Below are 18,666 nucleotides of genomic sequence, written 5' to 3'. Positions count from 1 at the left end.
CAACCTTTGGATCACTTCATCCTTTCTAGGAGTCCAATGCGCTATCCATTGCGCCACAGAGCCTTTGTGCGAGTCTGAAGTGTCTCCATACAGCTGCATATGCTCTGTTTTCACTATGTCTGTTGAAGAAAGATGGCCGTACTAGTTGGTACAAATTTTAAAAATGCCCTGTATCATAAATTTTTTATCTGATTACAGTCTCTTTCATGACTGATTGTACAATAACGCGTGTGTTAAGATAGGGTTTGCTTTTTAAATTGAGGACTGCATTTAAGATCGACTCTGGTGGGACTCGAACCCAGAACCTTTGAATCACTTCTTTCTCTCTAGAAGTCCAATGTGCTATCCATTGCGCCACAGAGCCCTTATGGGAGAGTTTCAATAGAGCTACAGACTTTCTTCTTTACATCAGTAGAATGAATTTGCTGAAGATGTGTGTGACAGTTGAGGATTTTATTATATTTGAGGAAAGCAATGATTCTGGTTTCTCTCAAACCCACAACCTTTGAATCATTTCATTCTCTCTAGAAGTCAAATACGCCATCCATTGCGCCACAGAGCCCTTATGGGAGAGTTTCAATAGAGCTACAGACTTTCTTCTTTACATCAGTAGAATGAATTTGCTGAAAATGTGTGTGACAGTTGAGGATTTTATTATATTTGAGGAAAGCAATGACTCTGGTTTCACTCGAACCCACAACCTTTGAATCATTTCATTCTCTCTAGAAGTCAAATACGCCATCCATTGCGCCACAGAGCCCAATGGATAGTGCATTCAAATTTTATTATACTTGAGAAATGCATAATGCTATGACTCTGGTGGGACTCGAACCCACAACCTTTGGATCACTTCATCCTTTCTAGGAGTCCAATGCGCTATCCATTGCGCCACAGAGCCTTTGTGCGAGTCTGAAGTGTCTCCATACAGCTGCATATGCTCTGTTTTCACTATGTCTGTTGAAGAAAGATGGCCGTACTAGTTGGTACAAATTTTAAAAATGCCCTGTATCATAAATTTTTTATCTGATTACAGTCTCTTTCATGACTGATTGTACAATAACGCGTGTGTTAAGATAGGGTTTGCTTTTTAAATTGAGGACTGCATTTAAGATCGACTCTGGTGGGACTCGAACCCACAACCTTTGAATCACTTCTTTCTCTCTAGAAGTCCAATGCGCTATCCATTGCGCCACAGAGCCCTTATGGGAGAGTTTCAATAGAGCTACAGACTTTCTTCTTTACATCAGTAGAATGAATTTGCTGAAAATGTGTGTGACAGTTGAGGATTTTATTATATTTGAGGAAAGCAATGACTCTGGTTTCACTCGAACCCACAACCTTTGAATCATTTCATTCTCTCTAGAAGTCCAATACGCCATCCATTGCGCCACAGAGCCCAATGGATAGCGCATTCAAATTTTATTATATTTGAGAAATGCATAATGTTATGATTCTGGTGGGACTTAAACCCACAACCTTTGGATCACTTCATCCTTTCTAGGAGTCCAATGCGCTATCCATTGCGCCACAGGGCCTTTGTTCAAGTCTGGAGTGTCTCCATACAGCTGCATATGCTCTGTTTTCACTATGTCTGTTGAAGAAAGATGGTCGTACTAGTTGGTACAAATATTAAAAATTCCCTGTATCATATTTTTTGTCTGATTACAGTCTCTTCAATAACTGATTGTACAATAATGAGTGTGTTAAGATAGGGTTTGTTTTTTAAATTGAGGACTTCATTTAAGATCAACTCTGGTGGAACTCGAACCCACAACCTTTGAACCACTTCATCCGCTCTAGAAGTCCAATACGCTATCCATTGGACCGACAAATCATATGGGAGTGAAATCTAAATTTTAAATGATAATATGAGAATTAAATCTTAGGAGAATAAAGTTAGAAATATGAGAATAATATAATAGATTATTAAAGAAGTGTTACAAGAATAAAATCATTTTGTAAGACTCAATAATACAACAAAGATATAATGAGAATAAATTAATATTTCAAGAATAAAGTCAACATTACAAGTACAACATGAAAAAAGTCACATTTTAAGAATAAAGTCATAGTATGAGAATAAGGTCAATTTCACAAGAATGGCATTTTTAAGACTTAGCAATACGACATTAATACTATAACTTTATACATACATTATTCATATTCGTGACATGAACATCATTCATATCGTTTACTATACAACATGTCAAATATATAATTAAGAATAAAGTAATAAGCGTTTTTTGTTTCATTTTTAATTTATATAACAATTAAATATTTTCTTTGGGGAGTAATAAAGTCATAAAAATATGACTTTATTCTCATCATATTACATATTACTCTTAATTTTATTTTTTCTTAGCATGACCCTTTCATGCTAAGAAATGATAGGGTTATTTTCTGTCAATTAAATAATAAAATAGAAGCCACAGACAGAAGGATTTTTCACATACTTTTATTTCCACGGTTCTCCTCTAGCATTTTTTTTTTTACATTATTATTAATTTTTTTTTTTTTTACATAAGAACAGACTGTTATACACAGATACTGAAGCAGGGGGAAAGGTGGTGAGGGAAAGAAGACAAAAAACCATACAAAATGGCGTCTACTCAAGCACAACAAAATCTATGTATATAAAACTCTGTGGGTCGCAGAGGCACCAACCACTACCTCAATTATTCATGTTTTAAATAGATTAATAAAAATACAATCTTTTTAAATGGACCTTTTAAAGTGGGTGGTGAAATTAAGAGATCTAGAGGCTTAACAATGGGATTCGATAACGGGGCGATGGAGAAAATGTGGTCGGCTTTCAGGGTTTCTCCATCTGCCCGAAGCGCGAGGGGAAGAAAAAAAAAGATTAAAAAAAAAAAAACAAAAAAAAAAAAACATCTTTTTTGTCTGTTTTTATTTTTTAATGGCACACAGCAACTAGCGGTGGCTACTTTTCACTTTTCACCATATACTTGAACACTCAACATGATCAACAACGGCACACGATCAGGGAGGAGTAGGCAAAAGAAAAATAAAACAGCTCTGTGTGGTTCTCAACATCATTCGCCTGCCTTCAAAGGAAAATAATGAAGTTGCTCTCTGTGTTGTAGTGTTTCCTAGTTAGTTTTAGTGAAGAGAGCAAAAGGAAACGGATGAAGGTGTGTGTGTTTGGAAACACAGTGAGGTCTGCAGAAATGCTCAAAGTTTTCAACCTTTTTTTCCTTTCTCTCTCTCTTTTTTTTTAAAGTATTCTTCATTCTTGGGGAAACCACATGCACAGGAAAACAACTGGGTTCTCCATTGGGTGGCGCTTCGCCAGACCAATCACTCAATTTTCCAGTTTGAAAGCAGCATGGAGGAGAAAACTGGAAACGTCAGGGGAGGAGCTCAGGAATGTCGTGTGCCTTCTCGCTTTTGTTTGTTTGTTTTTTTAAAAATACAGTTTCTGATTAACCCGGCTGAGGCGTTGCTGAGCAACCTGCATCAGAGCCGAGGTCTGCTCTAACTCTAACCCTGCCGCCCGGGCTCAGCGGTAATCTTGGGCTTACAGGATGGAGCCATGCACAGAGCGGCCTGAAGGATGTGTGGAGAGAGAGAGAGAGAGAGACGGCTTGGAGTTAGCGGCGCCTGGGACTCTGTCATCTGTTGGCGGGGAAGTAATTAGGGTCCAGGTAGTTGTAGCCTGCGCTCTGGGGCAGGCAGTAGTCCCTGTCCAGAAAGGTATCTGACTGATACACCGCTTCCAAGTGGTGGTCGGGTTTATGGGTCTCCGTCTTGAATAAGCTGGAAGACAAAAGACGATATTACGAATCTAATGCTGCGTTCACACCGAACGGGATTTCAGCTTCTCTTTCACACTGCACTATGTCAAAAGAATCAAATTTTAAAAAACTGCTCCCCTCCTCGCCTGGGGGGGCGCTGCACCAAGAGCTACAGCAGGAAACATGAAAACCACTGAAAAAGACCTGAGCGCAACTTCCTTTTTCACAAAATATAAACAAAAAGGGAGTAGCACAGACCTGTTACGGTAACAAATTTTGCTGGACGATAAATTTTCCCAGAAATCACTGTGATAAACAATAATATTGTTTTGAGACTATTTTTAAATAATACGTGATGATGGAATAATAATAATAAAGCTAGAGCACATTCTCAAAGATGAATAAACTTTAAATTCTAATGATCATTTAACACTGAACTGTGAGACATTTTAAACATTTAAAATAAATAAAAGAACAGAAACAAGTCTTTGTAAACAAAATTGTCCTGAAAAAAACAGCTATTTGAGAGCAAAGCACCAGACTGAAGGTTTTTATCATTCACTTTTTCTTAGAAAGAGAAAAACAATAAATTATTGAGCTCGTTTTAATTAATCGTGCGATTAATTGATTTATTGATTATTGTGACAGGCCTAGTGTGGCATCAGATTTGAGCAGTTGTAGGTTTCCTCTTTTGTTTCTGGTGAAAAAGTAAAAAATCTTACCAAGTAATTGTGGCTTAATTTCTACTGAAAATATCTTGGTGCACTTGAAATAAGACAGAACTAACTTGTTATCTTTGAAGCGGTGGTGCATTTAAAACAAATGTATGTTATATTCTGTAACAAAATGTATATTAAAAAAATTAAGGTGAAATAAATAAAATAAAATACCAAACAAAAATAAAATAGATAATATAAATGAAAAAACATATTCCAAAACAATTATTTAGAAAAAACAAAACAAAAATATGTTAAAATTAAACTTTAAATATTTGGACTGTTTGACAGATTATCATTAAATTCTGCGTAAGGGAACAGAACTTTGCAACTGTTCAACTATTTTTTAAAAAACGAAACCATTTGATGACTCAAAAAAATTTTTTTTGTTTGTTTATAGCCATTCTTCAAAAACACAGATGTATTTTCTAATCCACTCAGTTTTTTAAGCTTTTCTTGCAACTCTGTAGTTAATCTGATACACAAAAACGTAACGTTTTCTAAACTGTTGACTGTGTGCTACTGTCTTTTATGACTTTATATTTTTGTGTTTTTATGATGTAAAGCACTTTGAATTGTCTTGCTGCTGAAATGTGCTGTACAAATAAACTTAAGCCGTTTTCGCACTGCAGGGAACAGAACGGCACGGAACGGTTCCAGCCCTGTTGCGTTTGCATTTACACTGAGGGCCATCGAAGCGGTACCGGACGTCATTATTTTTGAAACTAAACAATGGTTTCGATGTAGCAGCTGAAGCCTTTTCCTCAGAGATGCGACGGAAAACTTTCTCTTTCCTCGTTGACCGATCTAGTTCATTCTGTACTCGTTCATCAGCGAGTAAGCGGAGGAAAAAATTTACCTCATCATTAGACCAGGTGATAGCACTATATTGGGACGAATCCATTGCTAATTAAAACTAATAATAAAAATATTGAAAAGAGCACTCTTTACAAACTAAAATACAGTTTAGTGAGAGCCAGCTGTCAACGGAAAATCAACGTCTGACTCCATAACAACCAGCGGCCAATCAGCTGCTGGTTCTAAGCAGCTTGGGCGGCCCCATTGGAACCACAGCTCTTGTGGTTCCAAGGGGCCGAGTGGAACCGGTCGCAAGTTGTAATGCAAACACGGTCGGAGCCGTTCCGACGGTTCCCTGCAGTGCGAAAACGCCTTTAGTAAACCCAGAATCCTCTCTGAGGTATATTTAGCTGGGAAGGTTCTCACCAGTCTGAGCAGTTGGAGCAGAAATCGACCGAGTTTTCTGGAGGACAGTCCTGACAGTGCCAACGGACCCCCTGGATGGGCTCCATGCCGCACACGTCGCACTGCGCAGCACGAGAAAAACAGATGCAGAAACGTCAGGATGAAATCAGCCACAGCTTAACTAAATTACTCACACCAACATTTTTTTTCAATTTTTCCCACTTTATCTACAGACAAAAATCCTCCATCTTACATATGTTGTTTAAATTTATAAAAATAATAAAAAGAAATATTTATCTAATAATAAAGGACCAGTTCTTTAAATTTACATTTACAGTTCTTGATGTTTGATTCAACATGATATTTTTAAATGTGCTAATTTGTAAAAGTCTCCCTTCTATGTTTCCTGCTAACAAGTCAAATAATTTTGAAAAGCAGCCATTTTCTGTTCTGTGTTTTGAGTCGAGACTATATTAGTCCATAGTCAGTAGTTTATTAAGCGACTGGCTGAGTAATGAACCAGTTTTCCTCCTAATGCAAATCAAATGCTGTGTATTTGTCGTCGTCTTGTTACTTATCGAGTTAGCTGCTCCTCATTTTGCATTATTTGTATTATTCTGCCTTAAAAACTCATTTTGGAGTTAAACTAAGTTGTAAACATAAGAGTTAATTTTATATCAGTTCCAAAGCAAAGGAGTTCAAAAGACCAAAATTTGTGATCAAAAGTCACAAATTTACTACAAACAGGTTTGGGTGTTGCATGTTTCCGCTGCATTACTTCACATATGTTTATGAATGAACTACTTTTAACTGCAGCTGTTGGTAAGATGAATATTCTGCTCTGCTGCAGAATTTATGCTTGAAAATGTCTCATATAAAAACATAATCTGGATTTTTTTTCTACTGATCTGTATCAAGTGCACATATTTTTGGGAGGTTTTCAACATCTGGCTTAAAGGTTAATTACACTTCTTAAAAAATATGTGCTATTTATTATATATAAATGGTCGCAAATATGAGAAAAGAAAAACCTCAGAAATGTTCTGGAAAAAACGTGGACATTTCTGAGTTTCAAAAGTTTAAAATTTTCAACTTATGAAAATGACTTCAGTGTCAAAAGTAGATTTAAAAAAAAAACTTATTCAGTTAAAAAATGTCCACATCTTTTTCTAGAAAATTTCAGAGATTAATCAAAATATTTCTGAATTTTTTCTAAAAAAAAAAACAAAAAACTTTAAACTTTTGAAACTCAGAAATTTCCACATTTTTTCTAGAAAATTTCTGAGATTGATCTCAAAATTTCTGAGTTTTTTTGGCAGAAATGTACTCCTCTTTTCCCATCTACAATGGCCCTACCACACCATCATAAATAAGTCTTCAAACATATCAGATTTTACAACCATGTTTTATTACCCCTAATTTTCAACTTATGCAATTTCTGTAGGTTTATTACAAAAAGTCCTAATAAAACTCACGCAGGTTTGTGTTTAAAATGAGGAAGGGTGCCGTGCAGAGCCGGCACGCTGTGCAGCATGCAGCAGGAAGTTGTTGTGTGTGCAGAAATGCGTCACCTTGTAACCCATGTGCTGCACCCCGGCGTTATCCTCTCGAATCTCCTGGAGTTTCTGTTTTTTCAACCTCTTCAGCTGTAAAAGCTCTTTGTACTCTTGTAGGTTCCTCAGCTCCACAGGAACGCTCTCCTCATCCTGAGATTGACGTAAACAGAACAAAAATAAGAGCTGGGTGGAGTCAGAGCCGGCGAAGCAAAAGCAAAACATCTCCAGGTGACACAGAATCCCCAAAATGACGGTTATGTTCTCCTCGTTTTTTCTACAGCAACTATTGATGGCTCTGATTTCTGCTGAACATGAGCAACATAAATAGAGCAGGTATTTTTACTGTTGAGGCAGCAGAGCTGCGCCGAGCACAGATTGTCCTTGAGCCAAAGGTAAACAAAGAAAACGTTTACAATGAGACGCTTTGGCCTGAATAAGCATCAGGCAAGTACGAGTTTTGGAGAAAAGGTTTTTATTTGGAAATTACAACACTAAAGTAAGGCAATGTATTTATGTTGCACGTTTTCAGGAACCAGGCAGATCAAAGTGCTTGTATTTGTTCCACCATATTATGACAATAAGGTCATATTAGTAGAATAAAGACGTAAAATTACCAGAAGAAAGTGATAAAAAATGTTTTTAATACAGTTAAGATAAAAATATTCTATCGGTATCTTTATGTACAAGGTCTCATAAATTACTAAATTTTTCCAACATTACGACTTTTTATTGTATAATTTCTACTTTGGTAATATTATGAGTTTATCCTTGGACTATAATGACTTCTTTTTCATATTGCTAAGACTCTATACTTAAAATTACTACTTTTTCTGGTAATATTATGATTTTATTATTGTATTACTACAACTTTATTTATAATGACCTAAATAGAAGGTAATTATACAACAAAAAGTTGTATTTTTTTTGGTATTGTTGCGACTTTATTCTCATGATATTCAGATTTTTTTTTATGTTATGAGTTTAATTATATTTTGAGTTTATTCTCGTATTATTTCGACTTCATTGTCATATGACTATTCTGGTAATATTATAACTTTATTCTCGTAATATTACAACTTTATTTAGGTCATTATGAATTTATTCTTGTATTATTACAACTTTTTTTTGGTATTGTAACTTTATTCTGGCAATATTTTGATTTACTTCTTGTATGACTTTATTCTTGCAATATTACGACTTAATTCTGTTAATCTTATGACTTTAACTCATAAATATTACAAGAATAATCTTGTAATGTAAAAATTATTTTCACTTTGTTAAAATATTTGTCCTAGAAATATTATGACTTGATTCTGTTATAATACAACTTTATTCTGGTAATATTATGAATTTTTTTTACATAATATTACTAGTTTATTCTCATAATATTACAACTTTTTCAGGTAATGTTACGTCTTTACTCTGGTAATATTTTGACTTTTATTATGACTTTTTTCTCGCAATATTTTGACTTTGCTCTTGTAGTTTAATGTTTTTTTCTTCTTCTGGCCCCAAAACTCTGTTGTAGACAAAATGCAATCTTTATTATTACTCCTTGCAGATCTCTGCTGCCACCATATCTGCCTTTAATATGAAATAATCCCCTTTTACCAGGGAGACGGGAGAAAAGTGTCTGTGTTACCAGTTTGAGAACCAGTTTTACTTAAAGGTTAGAGCCATCAAAGGGCCAGAGGAAATGTCAGAGCTTTGATAGCATCGAGCATCAGGAGCCGTGTAGTTCAAACAGAGGAGAAACGCAGAGCTGGCTCAGCTCCCAGTTGTTTTCTACAGCAAAAAGAGATGGGATTGGAGGTAAAATGAGAAAGGACTGAATGTTTTACTGATTGCAATGGTGTCAAACTGGAGAAAGAATAAGGAAGTGGAATAAAACTGATGTAATTTCGCTCAATTTTAAATCGATCTGCCAGAAGAAGAAAGGCTCCAAAACAATGGAAACTGACTTTTTACCCCTTTCTTGGAGATATTTTTAACATTTTAAACAGATATTTTCCCCAAAATAAAATATGTATTTCTTGAGAAAGTAGTTAAGATCAAAGTGTGTTTGTAGATGACATTTAAAGCTATTTAATTAGTTTCAATCAAATAATCTTAGAGAATTTTAATTCTTTGTGTCACAATTTGATTCAATATCAAATATTGATTTACATACTGATAAATAGCATACAAGCAATTAATTGGAGTACCTATTAATATTTTATGCATTACTTATTTTTGTTGTTTTTTTTGTATACGCTATGTTACCAGTCTACATACATTTTTAAACTAAAATATCTGAATATAAAACGGTAGCAATAATAACAGGTGTGCTCAAGATGGAGGACAAACGTTAAAACAAGACACGACTGTATTAAAACTGAAGCGTGTGCACTGCAAAAAAACACAAAATCTTACCTAGCATTATTTGCTAGTTTCAATGCAAATATAGGCAATAAAACAAAACTAACTTACAAATAACTTTTTAATAATTTAAGTCAATAACTCCTTAAAAAAGTTGCTCTGACTGACCGAATCGTCAGCAGAAGGGTCCTGCACGCCGTGGTAAAACGCCGCGCGCTCGTCCTCGTCCTCCATGTAGACCGGAGGCTCGTAGGAGGTCAGGAAGGTGGACGGCCGGTACAGGTGCTTGTTTAGGTGATGCTGTCTCTTACTGGAGGCCTGCAGGAAAACCAGAGACGGTTACAAACAAAGGGAAGCTTTCTGAGCCTCAGCAAAACGCACTCGCTTTCACACACTGCAGTGTTTTCCCTTTGACAGGGATCTATAGTGATGAGTCAGAATGAGGGGATAGTAAAATTACAACTCAGCATAATCAGCAAGCGGTTTCTGGATGATAAGCAAATAAATTTTATTTAATTTCCCTTTGGGATTAATAAAGTTTTTTTGAATTTGAATTTGAAACCAGCTGGCCAAAAGTCCTGGAATTCCACCTGGGTTGCTGGGTAACGGGGTGGGCTTCTCTGGGGTTGCTAGGTAACGGTCCAGCGTCAGTTACATTCCTGAAGTTCTTGATTTTATTTTGTCATTTTCAAGATTAACTTAAAGCCAAAAACAGCTGGGTGTTTTATTTTATTTTTTTAAGTAATTAGTTTTTAGAAGCAGTAGAAACCCAGATGGAATGTTAAATTTGTATAATATTTCCCTTTAAGCTTAGAAAACAAGCTGTTATACAAACAAATCCAGAAATTACAATATTATACAGACCTAACTGAAAGACTGAAGGTAAACCGCTCTATTAAACAAGATTTGGCTTTAATTTCTAATATTTTATTTTACACATAGATAAACATTAGATTTTTTTTCATTTACAGTTAAATTTAGCTCAGTCAGACTAATACACTATATTGCCTGTGCCAATCAAAGACTCTACAAACCAAAGTTTGCATGTTAAATGTTAAAAGTTTATAACAGTTGGTATCAAAAGGGGAGAAAATGGCTCTGGTATCCAAATACAAAGTTTTAAGAAAACCCTTTAATAACTATAACTTTTAAGCTCAAACTTAAATATTTATATTTAAGTTGTAGAATTTGTGTTTAAGGTAACCAGTGTGTTTACAAAAAGTGAGTAAAGTAGATTGTTGTGACAGATTTAGTTAGCATGCAGGCAAAGGCTGAGAACACTGCAGGCTGTATTCCAAAACAAAATATGATTAAAAGTCTTAAATTCCAACAGTTATTGTATAAATAAATAAAAAAATTAACAGCCTCATCCAGTCGACCAGCTTCATGCACCTTTGAACAGGTATTTCAGTCCAAGACAATTGTATTACATTTCACTATTCCTCTGCATTTCTTTGTTTTACATCAGAAACTGAACATTTTAAATAAACCCAACAAGTTTTCTTTGTTATGGAAAACAAAAAAGCTCATTTACAAGAGTATTTGGGTTTTTAAATCTTGTTTAAAAACAGCCATTTCAAGGGAATTTCCTCTTTAAACTGATTCATAATCCCCTATGTGACATCACAGTATGAGCGACATCCCATATCATGATGCTTACACCACTGTGCTTTACAGAGTTCTGGGGCTTGAATTCATTGAGGGTTGAAAATGTTGCTTTCATCTGTGCAGAAAATGTCACTCCATTCCTAAGGATGCACTGAAATAAAGATATATTATAGTTTATGGCAGATCACCAATATTTACCTAATCTGGTTATTTAGTTGTGAGCACAACAAGTGGAAAACGGATTATCTTGGATTAGCTGCTGTATTTCCTCAGATTAATTCAAAGTTGGACCTCTGTTAATGCCCAGGGATTTTCCTCCACAGCAGATTGAACCGATTATAAATTAACTCTCAAAAAAACGCCCTTCAAAGATCAAGAGGGTTTCCATTCAAATAAATGTAATAATTAAAGGCCTCCTCTCTATATATCTGTTTATTGCATGACTTACTTTAAAAATGTGGGGAAATGTTTTGAAAAAATGTGCTTAAAATGACCACTACACAGAAAAAGTCCAAAATAAAGAGAAATCACAGACTGAGAAACTCTTTCTAGTGTGAAAAAAGTTAAGAAAAATGTTAAATGCTGGAAAAACATGTTTATTATCTCCTACTCAGATTAGTTTTACAGTCTACTGCTTGATTTTCTCATTTACAGACATAATTATAAGTTAGGATTAGTGTGTCAGATAATAAAATAGCTTCATTAGATCTTTTGGACACAAATTGATCAAGTTTTTGTGATCTTGTTCCCAAAAACATAAAAATTGTGCACTGAACTGAGAAGGATTCAATCGTCCCGCATTGTTATAACATTTATAGCAAATGAAAACAGCAAAAATGTGCTTTCTTGGATAAAAAGAGGACACAAGTTAAAAGCAAATAAAAAAAGGAAGAGCTGGGCTCCCAGCCAGTACAACTGAATACATTTCTTAGCTTTTATTTGAGTATTAGTGTTACTTTATGTAGTTGAAGGGTTTGGCAGATGAGTGGCAGTTACCTTTTTAGTGTACATGCAGAGGTTGGGGGTTCTTCCAGGCACAGGGATACCAGCTTTTGTCAGTTTGATGAAATACTTTTGAACCCTGCTGGCAACCTGCATGTTTCAGGAGGAAAACTGATTCATTAATCACTTCCAGCAGAGGAACAGCTGCTTGAAACAACCGAGTTCAAACACCTGCAGGCATCAGCTGCTTCGCCTATTAGCAAGTTTCACCCTAGGACTTGTTTTCCATTAGAAAAGCAAAGATAAAAAAACACAAATGCTGCCAGTAGTCAGGTAGTTAATAACAGTTTTACAATTATGTTGATGTTTTACTGCTTTCTAACGTGGGTGTCACCTGCTTGGCCGTTCGATTGCCGAGCTCATCAGCGATCTTCTGCCACCTTTTGGACTCCACCTCTTCAGGCGGGAACTTAACAAGAAGCTGCTCCAGTTTTTTCTATGGAAACAAAACGTTCTGATAAATCTGGAGCTGGGAACATTTAGGCACTTGGCAAATTGATTCGATTACAATTCAGAAAGAGAAGGTGCGACTCCAAATCGATTGATGATGTAACATTGACACACGTCCTCATCTTTTTTTGCACCTCTGCTTTGCGGTTTATGATCAGCTTTTTTATTTCCAGATGAAAGCTGTAACATAGCAGCTCTTGCTTCAAAAGATTTTCTTCCAGCTTCACACATCATGCATAAAGCATGAATCTTTTCCAAGTGATTTATGTTAATGGGGTTATTTGGGTCAGAATTATGAATGTTCGCATCTTGATGCAATGAAAATTATGATTCCCCCCCCCCTCCCACCCTCAGATAAAACAGTACAATAACACCTTTCAAAACATCATAGTCACCAGGAAAATAGAAGGTTTTATGGATCAGGATATAATAGAAACTTGATCAGGTTTGTGTTGAATTTACAAAGTTACCGTATTTTCCGCACTATAAGGCACACCTTCAATGAATGACCTATTTTAAAACCTTTTTCATACATAAGGCGCACCGCATTATAAGGCGCACAGAAAAGACACTTCAGTTTGGGTTGCCACCCGTCCCGTATTGAACCTACACGGGACGCGATTTATTAAGAAGTGGCCTCTGTCCCTCTTCCCCCCCTATGGGTAGATAGGTCAGTCAAACTTTATTAACAAACCAGCGTTGACAACTATCCCAACATGCACCGCGCACTTCTTCTTCTACGGGGGAAAATGAAGTCGGCGGCTGCTTACCGTAGTTGCTAGACCTGTTGTGGCTCAATATCGGTCCATATATAAGGCTCACCGGATTATAAGACTCACTGTCGACTTTTGAGGAAATTGAAGGTTTTTAGGTGCGCCCTATAGTGCGGAAAATTCAGTATTTAAATCTAACCAGAGATTTTATTCAACAAAGATTAAAACAAAATGGGTGAAAATTCATCTAATGTTTCTTTTTCTTGTTTTTCTGGGGACTTTTGTCGTACTCTTTGGTTTTGTTATTCAGTTTGATTCTTTTGAGTGAATTCTTCTTGTCCAGACTGATTACCATGTGCAGGTTTTTGTTCCAATTACATTCCAGCTATGAAGCGAGGGTGGAAAGCAAAAATCCTATAAGAAGTGTAGGCGGCAGCTCCTGCTGTGCATAGAAATAATTTAAAGAGCTATAAAAAGGTTCCCACCGTGTGAAAGCACTTAACATGTTTGGGTGGTGCCTGTTCTGTACAGCTAGACTTAGATTTTACTCCTCCATCATGACAACACGTCTCTCTGCCTTTATTCTGTCCAGACAAAGTAAAAGCAGCTGGAAAATATTCTGCATTTTTCTGTTGGTTTTATGGATCAGGGTTTGTTTTTGGGTTAAGTTCCGTCATAAAATAAAAAAGCCAAATATACCAAAAAATAAGCATGTAAGAGTGGCAACAGCTTTTGAACTTTTTTACGTTTTTTCCACATTATAACCACAGGCTTCAATGCATTTCATAAGGATTTCATGTGATGGACCAAAGCACAGCATAATTATAAAGCAGGGCATGATTTTTGTATTACAATCTATTTTAAATAAAAAGTTAAAATAGTAATAACTAACTTAATTAATCTATCATTCTGATGATTAATTGGATTAAAAATATTATCACATACTGCAGATTTTTATTTAAGCCTTTTTTAAACAATAATAGAAATACATGAAAAGATGCAAATAAATAATTTAATTACCTTTTCAAATAAGAAAAAAACAGTATTGCCTAAAATGGAATAGCATCCCTTTCCTTTAGTGAACGTTTGATTATTTGTAGCAAAAGATTCATCTGCAGATAAAATAATACTTTCAACATCAACATGTGAAAAGTCCAGACAATTCAGCTTGACTGAACATCAATGTATGGCTGATCTGCTAATGATTTTATCCAATTAATTAAAAAAAGTAGATTTATGTCACCTATAACAAGTTATGTCATAAGTGAAACAGTCTCCCATTGGAATCTTTTTATATTTATTCAAGAATTACTAATTTAAAACAAGCTCCTATTTCCTGCTGAAAAGTTACTTGAAAGTTAGTTTTGTCCTTTTTTTAATGCACTAAGATATTTGCTTTTTGCAGAGAAGTAATAATATTCATTACACTGAAACAATCCAAATGAATCATGTTAAGGTAAACGCCGTTCCTGCTCAAATTAAATGTTTAAACATGATATACAAAGAAAGTTACAAAAAAATCAGTAAGATAAAATATTTTAGGTAATTGCATCTGACCTAAAACAAGAAAAGTTTATTCTGATTTAACTTCAGAAAGAAAAAAAATATGTGAATCTTTTTATTAGGTATATGAAAATATCTGGCTTCAAATGTAAATAATGCTTTTATTACAAACCTAACCAAGCACTTTCAAGGATTTTTATACAAAACTCAAGCACTTTCCAAACCTTGAAAACACCTGCCTGGTTTTCAAAAACCCGTACGAACCCCAGTATTCTAGGAGACGCTAAATGTAAACAGATAGCTGAGCAAATGCCAAGAAAAGTGAAATCAATAAAAGTACAGATGTGTGTTTAACTCCTGCTACCAACCTGCTCCTCCACCGTCCACAGCTGGTTAAACGTGTCAGGCTTATTTGGGTGACAAATCCTCCCCCTGATCATCTGCCAACAACACACAGTGACAGGCATGTTAAGAGACTGACAAGACAAAAATAAAGCACATCGCCGCCGACATCTTGAAAGGATCTCAACATGCAAACTGCCAGGCAATATGAATCCTTCAGCTTGACAGAGAAAGGCTGGCTGTCAGACGTGGCTCGAGACGTGTCGCTGGGAGTGAGCGGAAAAAAGCAACAGCTCCTTTTGACTGACAAACAAAATCCTTTCACTATGCAGAGAATGTCGGATGGGAGAAAGCAAATGTGTCGGCACAAAGTAAACAAGAAGAGCAGCAGGCATAACTGAGGGTTGTTAGCTCAGAGCAGGAAGCTCTGCACCTTTCTAATCCAAACAATCAAATTAAAATGTAAAACCTGACTACTGGCGCGATTGTGGGAGAGTGAACACACACGCACACACACACACGCACAGACACACACGGAAGAAGGATAGAAGAGGCTCGTTTCCATAGATACTTTGTAATTTTTAAACACTTAACTGGGGAAAGCAGTAAGACTGAAAGGGAAAAGGTTTGAGGAGGTGTAAAAAGGTAAAAACCAGCTGATCTGTGAGACAACTAGTGGGAGACGAGTGACTCATCAGCCAGAGTTGGAAACTGCTGCCGCTGCATCTGTGCTAATGATGAACATACAGCAGCGGATGGAGGAGTTCAACATTAACAACTCCATTAATTAATCCTTCATATGGATCTGTGAATATTCCTGATTCCTTCAGAGTCTCAGAGCTTACAGTGATTTGTGTTTGTTTTAAAATATAAACTACTGAGATTTTATGGCCAGACGTTTTTACAGAGTTCAGGGTTTAAATGCAAAACGTGGAAGGATAAATGAGGGAAGGTAGGAGAGAGGGAAGGAATGAAGGACACTACGAAGGAAAAAAGATCCACGGAGCGTGTCATTACAAGAAAGAAAGGAATGGAAGTAAAAAGGACACAAAGAAAGGAAAGAAACAAGAATACAAGAAAAAAATTAAGGAAAAAAGACACAAATAAATGCAAAAGGGAAAGAGAGTAAGGAAGGATGCAAAAGAGAGAGAACACAAGGAAGAAATAAAGGAAGAAAGAAAAAAGACAAAAGGAAAGAGAGAAAGGAAGTAAGACCGGATGAGAGAGTAGAAATGATGAAAGAAAAAAGGACAAAAGAAATAAAGATGAAGAAAGAAAGTACAAAGGAAAGAAAGACTGAAAGAAAGAAATGGACAAAGAAAAAAGAAACAGAGAAAGAAACAGGAGAAAAGGAAGAATGAGAGAAAAGATGAAAGAACCAATAAAAAGAAAGAAACAAAGAAAATCAATTAAAGAAAGGACAAAAAGAATGAAGGAAAGAGCAGAAAAACAAAATGTACAAGAAAGAAAGAAAGGAAGGTCACAAAGACAGAAGGTAGTAAACAAGGAAAGGAAGGACAAAAAAGTGATGGAGGACAAGGACAGAAAGAAAAAGACAAGAACAGAAGAAAGAAAAGACAAGAAGGAGGAAGAACAGAAGCAGAGAAGCTCCATTTAGATGGCAGGGTTGTGAATAAAATCTCAATATTTTGCTGTTCTCTTATTTAGTTTTTCCGTACTTATCCGGACAGAAGGTAGTAAACAAGGTAGTAAACACAGTTTCCCACAGACTGTGGGAATATGTACCTGTGTTTGCCTGCCGTTCTCAGGGGCGTCGCTGGTGGGAAGAGATGAGTACACGGCTGACGATTCACCTTCTTTCTTGGGCTCAACAGGACTTTTTGGTCTAAGAGGCAAACCTGTAGCAAACAAAACGAATCAAATCGCAGTCCATGTCTAAAAATATGAAAATTAGATAAACAAATTCTACCTTCAGACTTGCCTTTATCAAAGATTAACTTCAGCTGCCGGGTTTTTCGTTTCTTGTCGCAGAACTCTCTCTCGAACTCCCCCAGACCGGAGGTGTACTGTTCCCAGGCGATGTCCGGGAGCTGGACGACCCGCTGGGGACACGGCAGACCCAGATTCGCCTGAGAGTCAGAAAAACCCCACAAATTAAACAATTAACGTAGGCCTGACGCAATTAATCAGATTAACAATGATGAATTTAAATAATTGTCAACTAATTCAGTAATCGATTAATCGTTAACAGAAGCAGAGAGACTCAGTAATAGTTTCAGACGAGAAATTAAGACAAAACTGGACATAAAATATATACATTTCATATTTAAGATTAAAAAAACACATTTGTCTGTAAATATGTTCTACCCAGAACAACTGGTTCAAATTCTGAGAAAAAAAAAAATCTCCTATTAAGCACCTTTTGCTATCGAATTATTAATCGGTTACTCCATAAAATAATCAACAGATCAAATCTGCACTGATAAGTCAACCAAAAAGTGCTGAGCTTTTCACATGTTAGAAGAGTTTATTAGCTGCAGATGCTGCAAATGATCAAGTTTACACTACAGGAATGGTTTATAATTACATTTTAGACAATAAAATGTTAATTTTTGTTTTTAAAAAGGATTTAATTTGTTTTTTTAATAGCATATTTAATGCATTTCTAGTGTTGTTTAAAATAGGCTTCAAAGGTTAAGTGAAAAATCTGCAAAATGTGACTATTTTTCTCTAAACTAATAGAGTTTATTATCCAAATAACTAAAATAATAGCTAATTGCAGCTTTTAATTAAAAATAGGCTTCATCTTTGGCACAACAGGACAAACACAGTGAACCACATTCCTCTGGTTTTCAAACATGCACACATTACATATAGTTTCTTATATTTAAACAAATAATTGCTGCCGGTGTCACTTTTATTCAAAAGAATAATTTAATTGAAAGAAAGAAAACAACAACAGAGTAAATTGAGAGCAACTTCTTCTGTGTGTTTGTGGGTTTCCCGAAATGTCTTGTGACAAAATGAGCATGTTATGGCTTCCTGTCAACAGTTTCCAGATTGTAGGAGAAATTCATGCTGAACTTTCACATTATGATTGTCATTTTCCTCCAAAATCATGTTGTGTCCAACAAAAATAAAGTACGGATACATTCGTGGTTCATGGTGTATCAGTACAGCAGAGGGCTCTGTGTTTTGTTCACCTGTTTCTGCAGCTGCTCCACAAAGCTGATGGGTTCAGACAGAGCCTCCCTCTGCTGACGTGCCAACGTCTCCAGGTCCAGAATGGCCTGAGCTCGCTGCGCCTCCAGTACTACGATGGTCTGCAGCAGCCTCTGATAACTGGAGGAGAGGGAAACAAGGTTAGACCGGAGAGGAATGTCAGAACTGATTACATTATTTAACCGGACGTCTGCAACGCAGCAGTGCATCAACACAGAACCTTGAAGATGTTTCAAATGCAGCCATTTTCCACTTATCTACAAGAAATATATGGGAT

The 18,666-nt window shown here is 36.0% G+C and overlaps 1 protein-coding gene and 5 non-coding genes across 8 annotated transcripts in view; all 6 read right to left on the bottom strand.

Moving 5' to 3' along the window:
* Nucleotides 1-63, bottom strand: part of trnar-ccu (transfer RNA arginine (anticodon CCU)) — an 87-nt gene extending 24 nt beyond the window's left edge. The window contains 2 exon segments of the tRNA in view: nt 1-12; nt 27-63. The exon segment at nt 1-12 is cut by the window's left edge and continues 24 nt beyond it. This is a non-coding gene — a tRNA (tRNA-Arg).
* Nucleotides 64-277: 214 nt separating this feature from the next.
* trnar-ucu (transfer RNA arginine (anticodon UCU)) lies at nt 278-364 on the bottom strand. The gene is given in 2 exon segments: nt 278-313; nt 328-364. It is a non-coding gene; the product is annotated as a tRNA-Arg (tRNA).
* Nucleotides 365-811: 447 nt separating this feature from the next.
* Nucleotides 812-898, bottom strand: trnar-ccu (transfer RNA arginine (anticodon CCU)). Its single transcript is given in 2 exon segments — nt 812-847; nt 862-898. It is a non-coding gene; the product is annotated as a tRNA-Arg (tRNA).
* A 214-nt stretch (nt 899-1,112) lies between these two features.
* On the bottom strand, nt 1,113-1,199 carry trnar-ucu (transfer RNA arginine (anticodon UCU)). The gene is given in 2 exon segments: nt 1,113-1,148; nt 1,163-1,199. It is a non-coding gene; the product is annotated as a tRNA-Arg (tRNA).
* Nucleotides 1,200-1,448: 249 nt separating this feature from the next.
* Nucleotides 1,449-1,535, bottom strand: trnar-ccu (transfer RNA arginine (anticodon CCU)). Its single transcript is given in 2 exon segments — nt 1,449-1,484; nt 1,499-1,535. It is a non-coding gene; the product is annotated as a tRNA-Arg (tRNA).
* Nucleotides 1,536-2,439: 904 nt separating this feature from the next.
* The window catches only part of zzz3 (zinc finger, ZZ-type containing 3), a 30,474-nt gene continuing 14,247 nt past the window's right edge, over nt 2,440-18,666 (bottom strand). For all 3 annotated transcript variants that reach the window (XM_008434638.3, XM_008434635.3, XM_081598401.1), the window contains 10 exons: nt 18,371-18,509; nt 17,149-17,296; nt 16,953-17,065; nt 15,233-15,304; nt 12,533-12,634; nt 12,193-12,288; nt 9,757-9,906; nt 7,246-7,380; nt 5,696-5,796; nt 2,440-3,777 (listed from right to left, as the gene is read on the bottom strand). In XM_008434638.3, the coding sequence (XP_008432860.2) occupies nt 3,633-3,777; nt 5,696-5,796; nt 7,246-7,380; nt 9,757-9,906; nt 12,193-12,288; nt 12,533-12,634; nt 15,233-15,304; nt 16,953-17,065; nt 17,149-17,296; nt 18,371-18,509 (1,201 nt within the window). In that variant the 3' untranslated portion in view covers nt 2,440-3,632. The remainder of the gene's footprint in view (nt 3,778-5,695; nt 5,797-7,245; nt 7,381-9,756; nt 9,907-12,192; nt 12,289-12,532; nt 12,635-15,232; nt 15,305-16,952; nt 17,066-17,148; nt 17,297-18,370; nt 18,510-18,666) is intronic.

Source organism: Poecilia reticulata, chromosome 17 (assembly GCF_904066995.2).
Source record: "Poecilia reticulata chromosome 17, P_reticulata-male-v2, whole genome shotgun sequence".
Lineage (NCBI taxonomy): Eukaryota > Metazoa > Chordata > Actinopteri > Cyprinodontiformes > Poeciliidae > Poecilia > Poecilia reticulata.
This window is presented reverse-complemented; position numbering and strand designations above follow the sequence as displayed.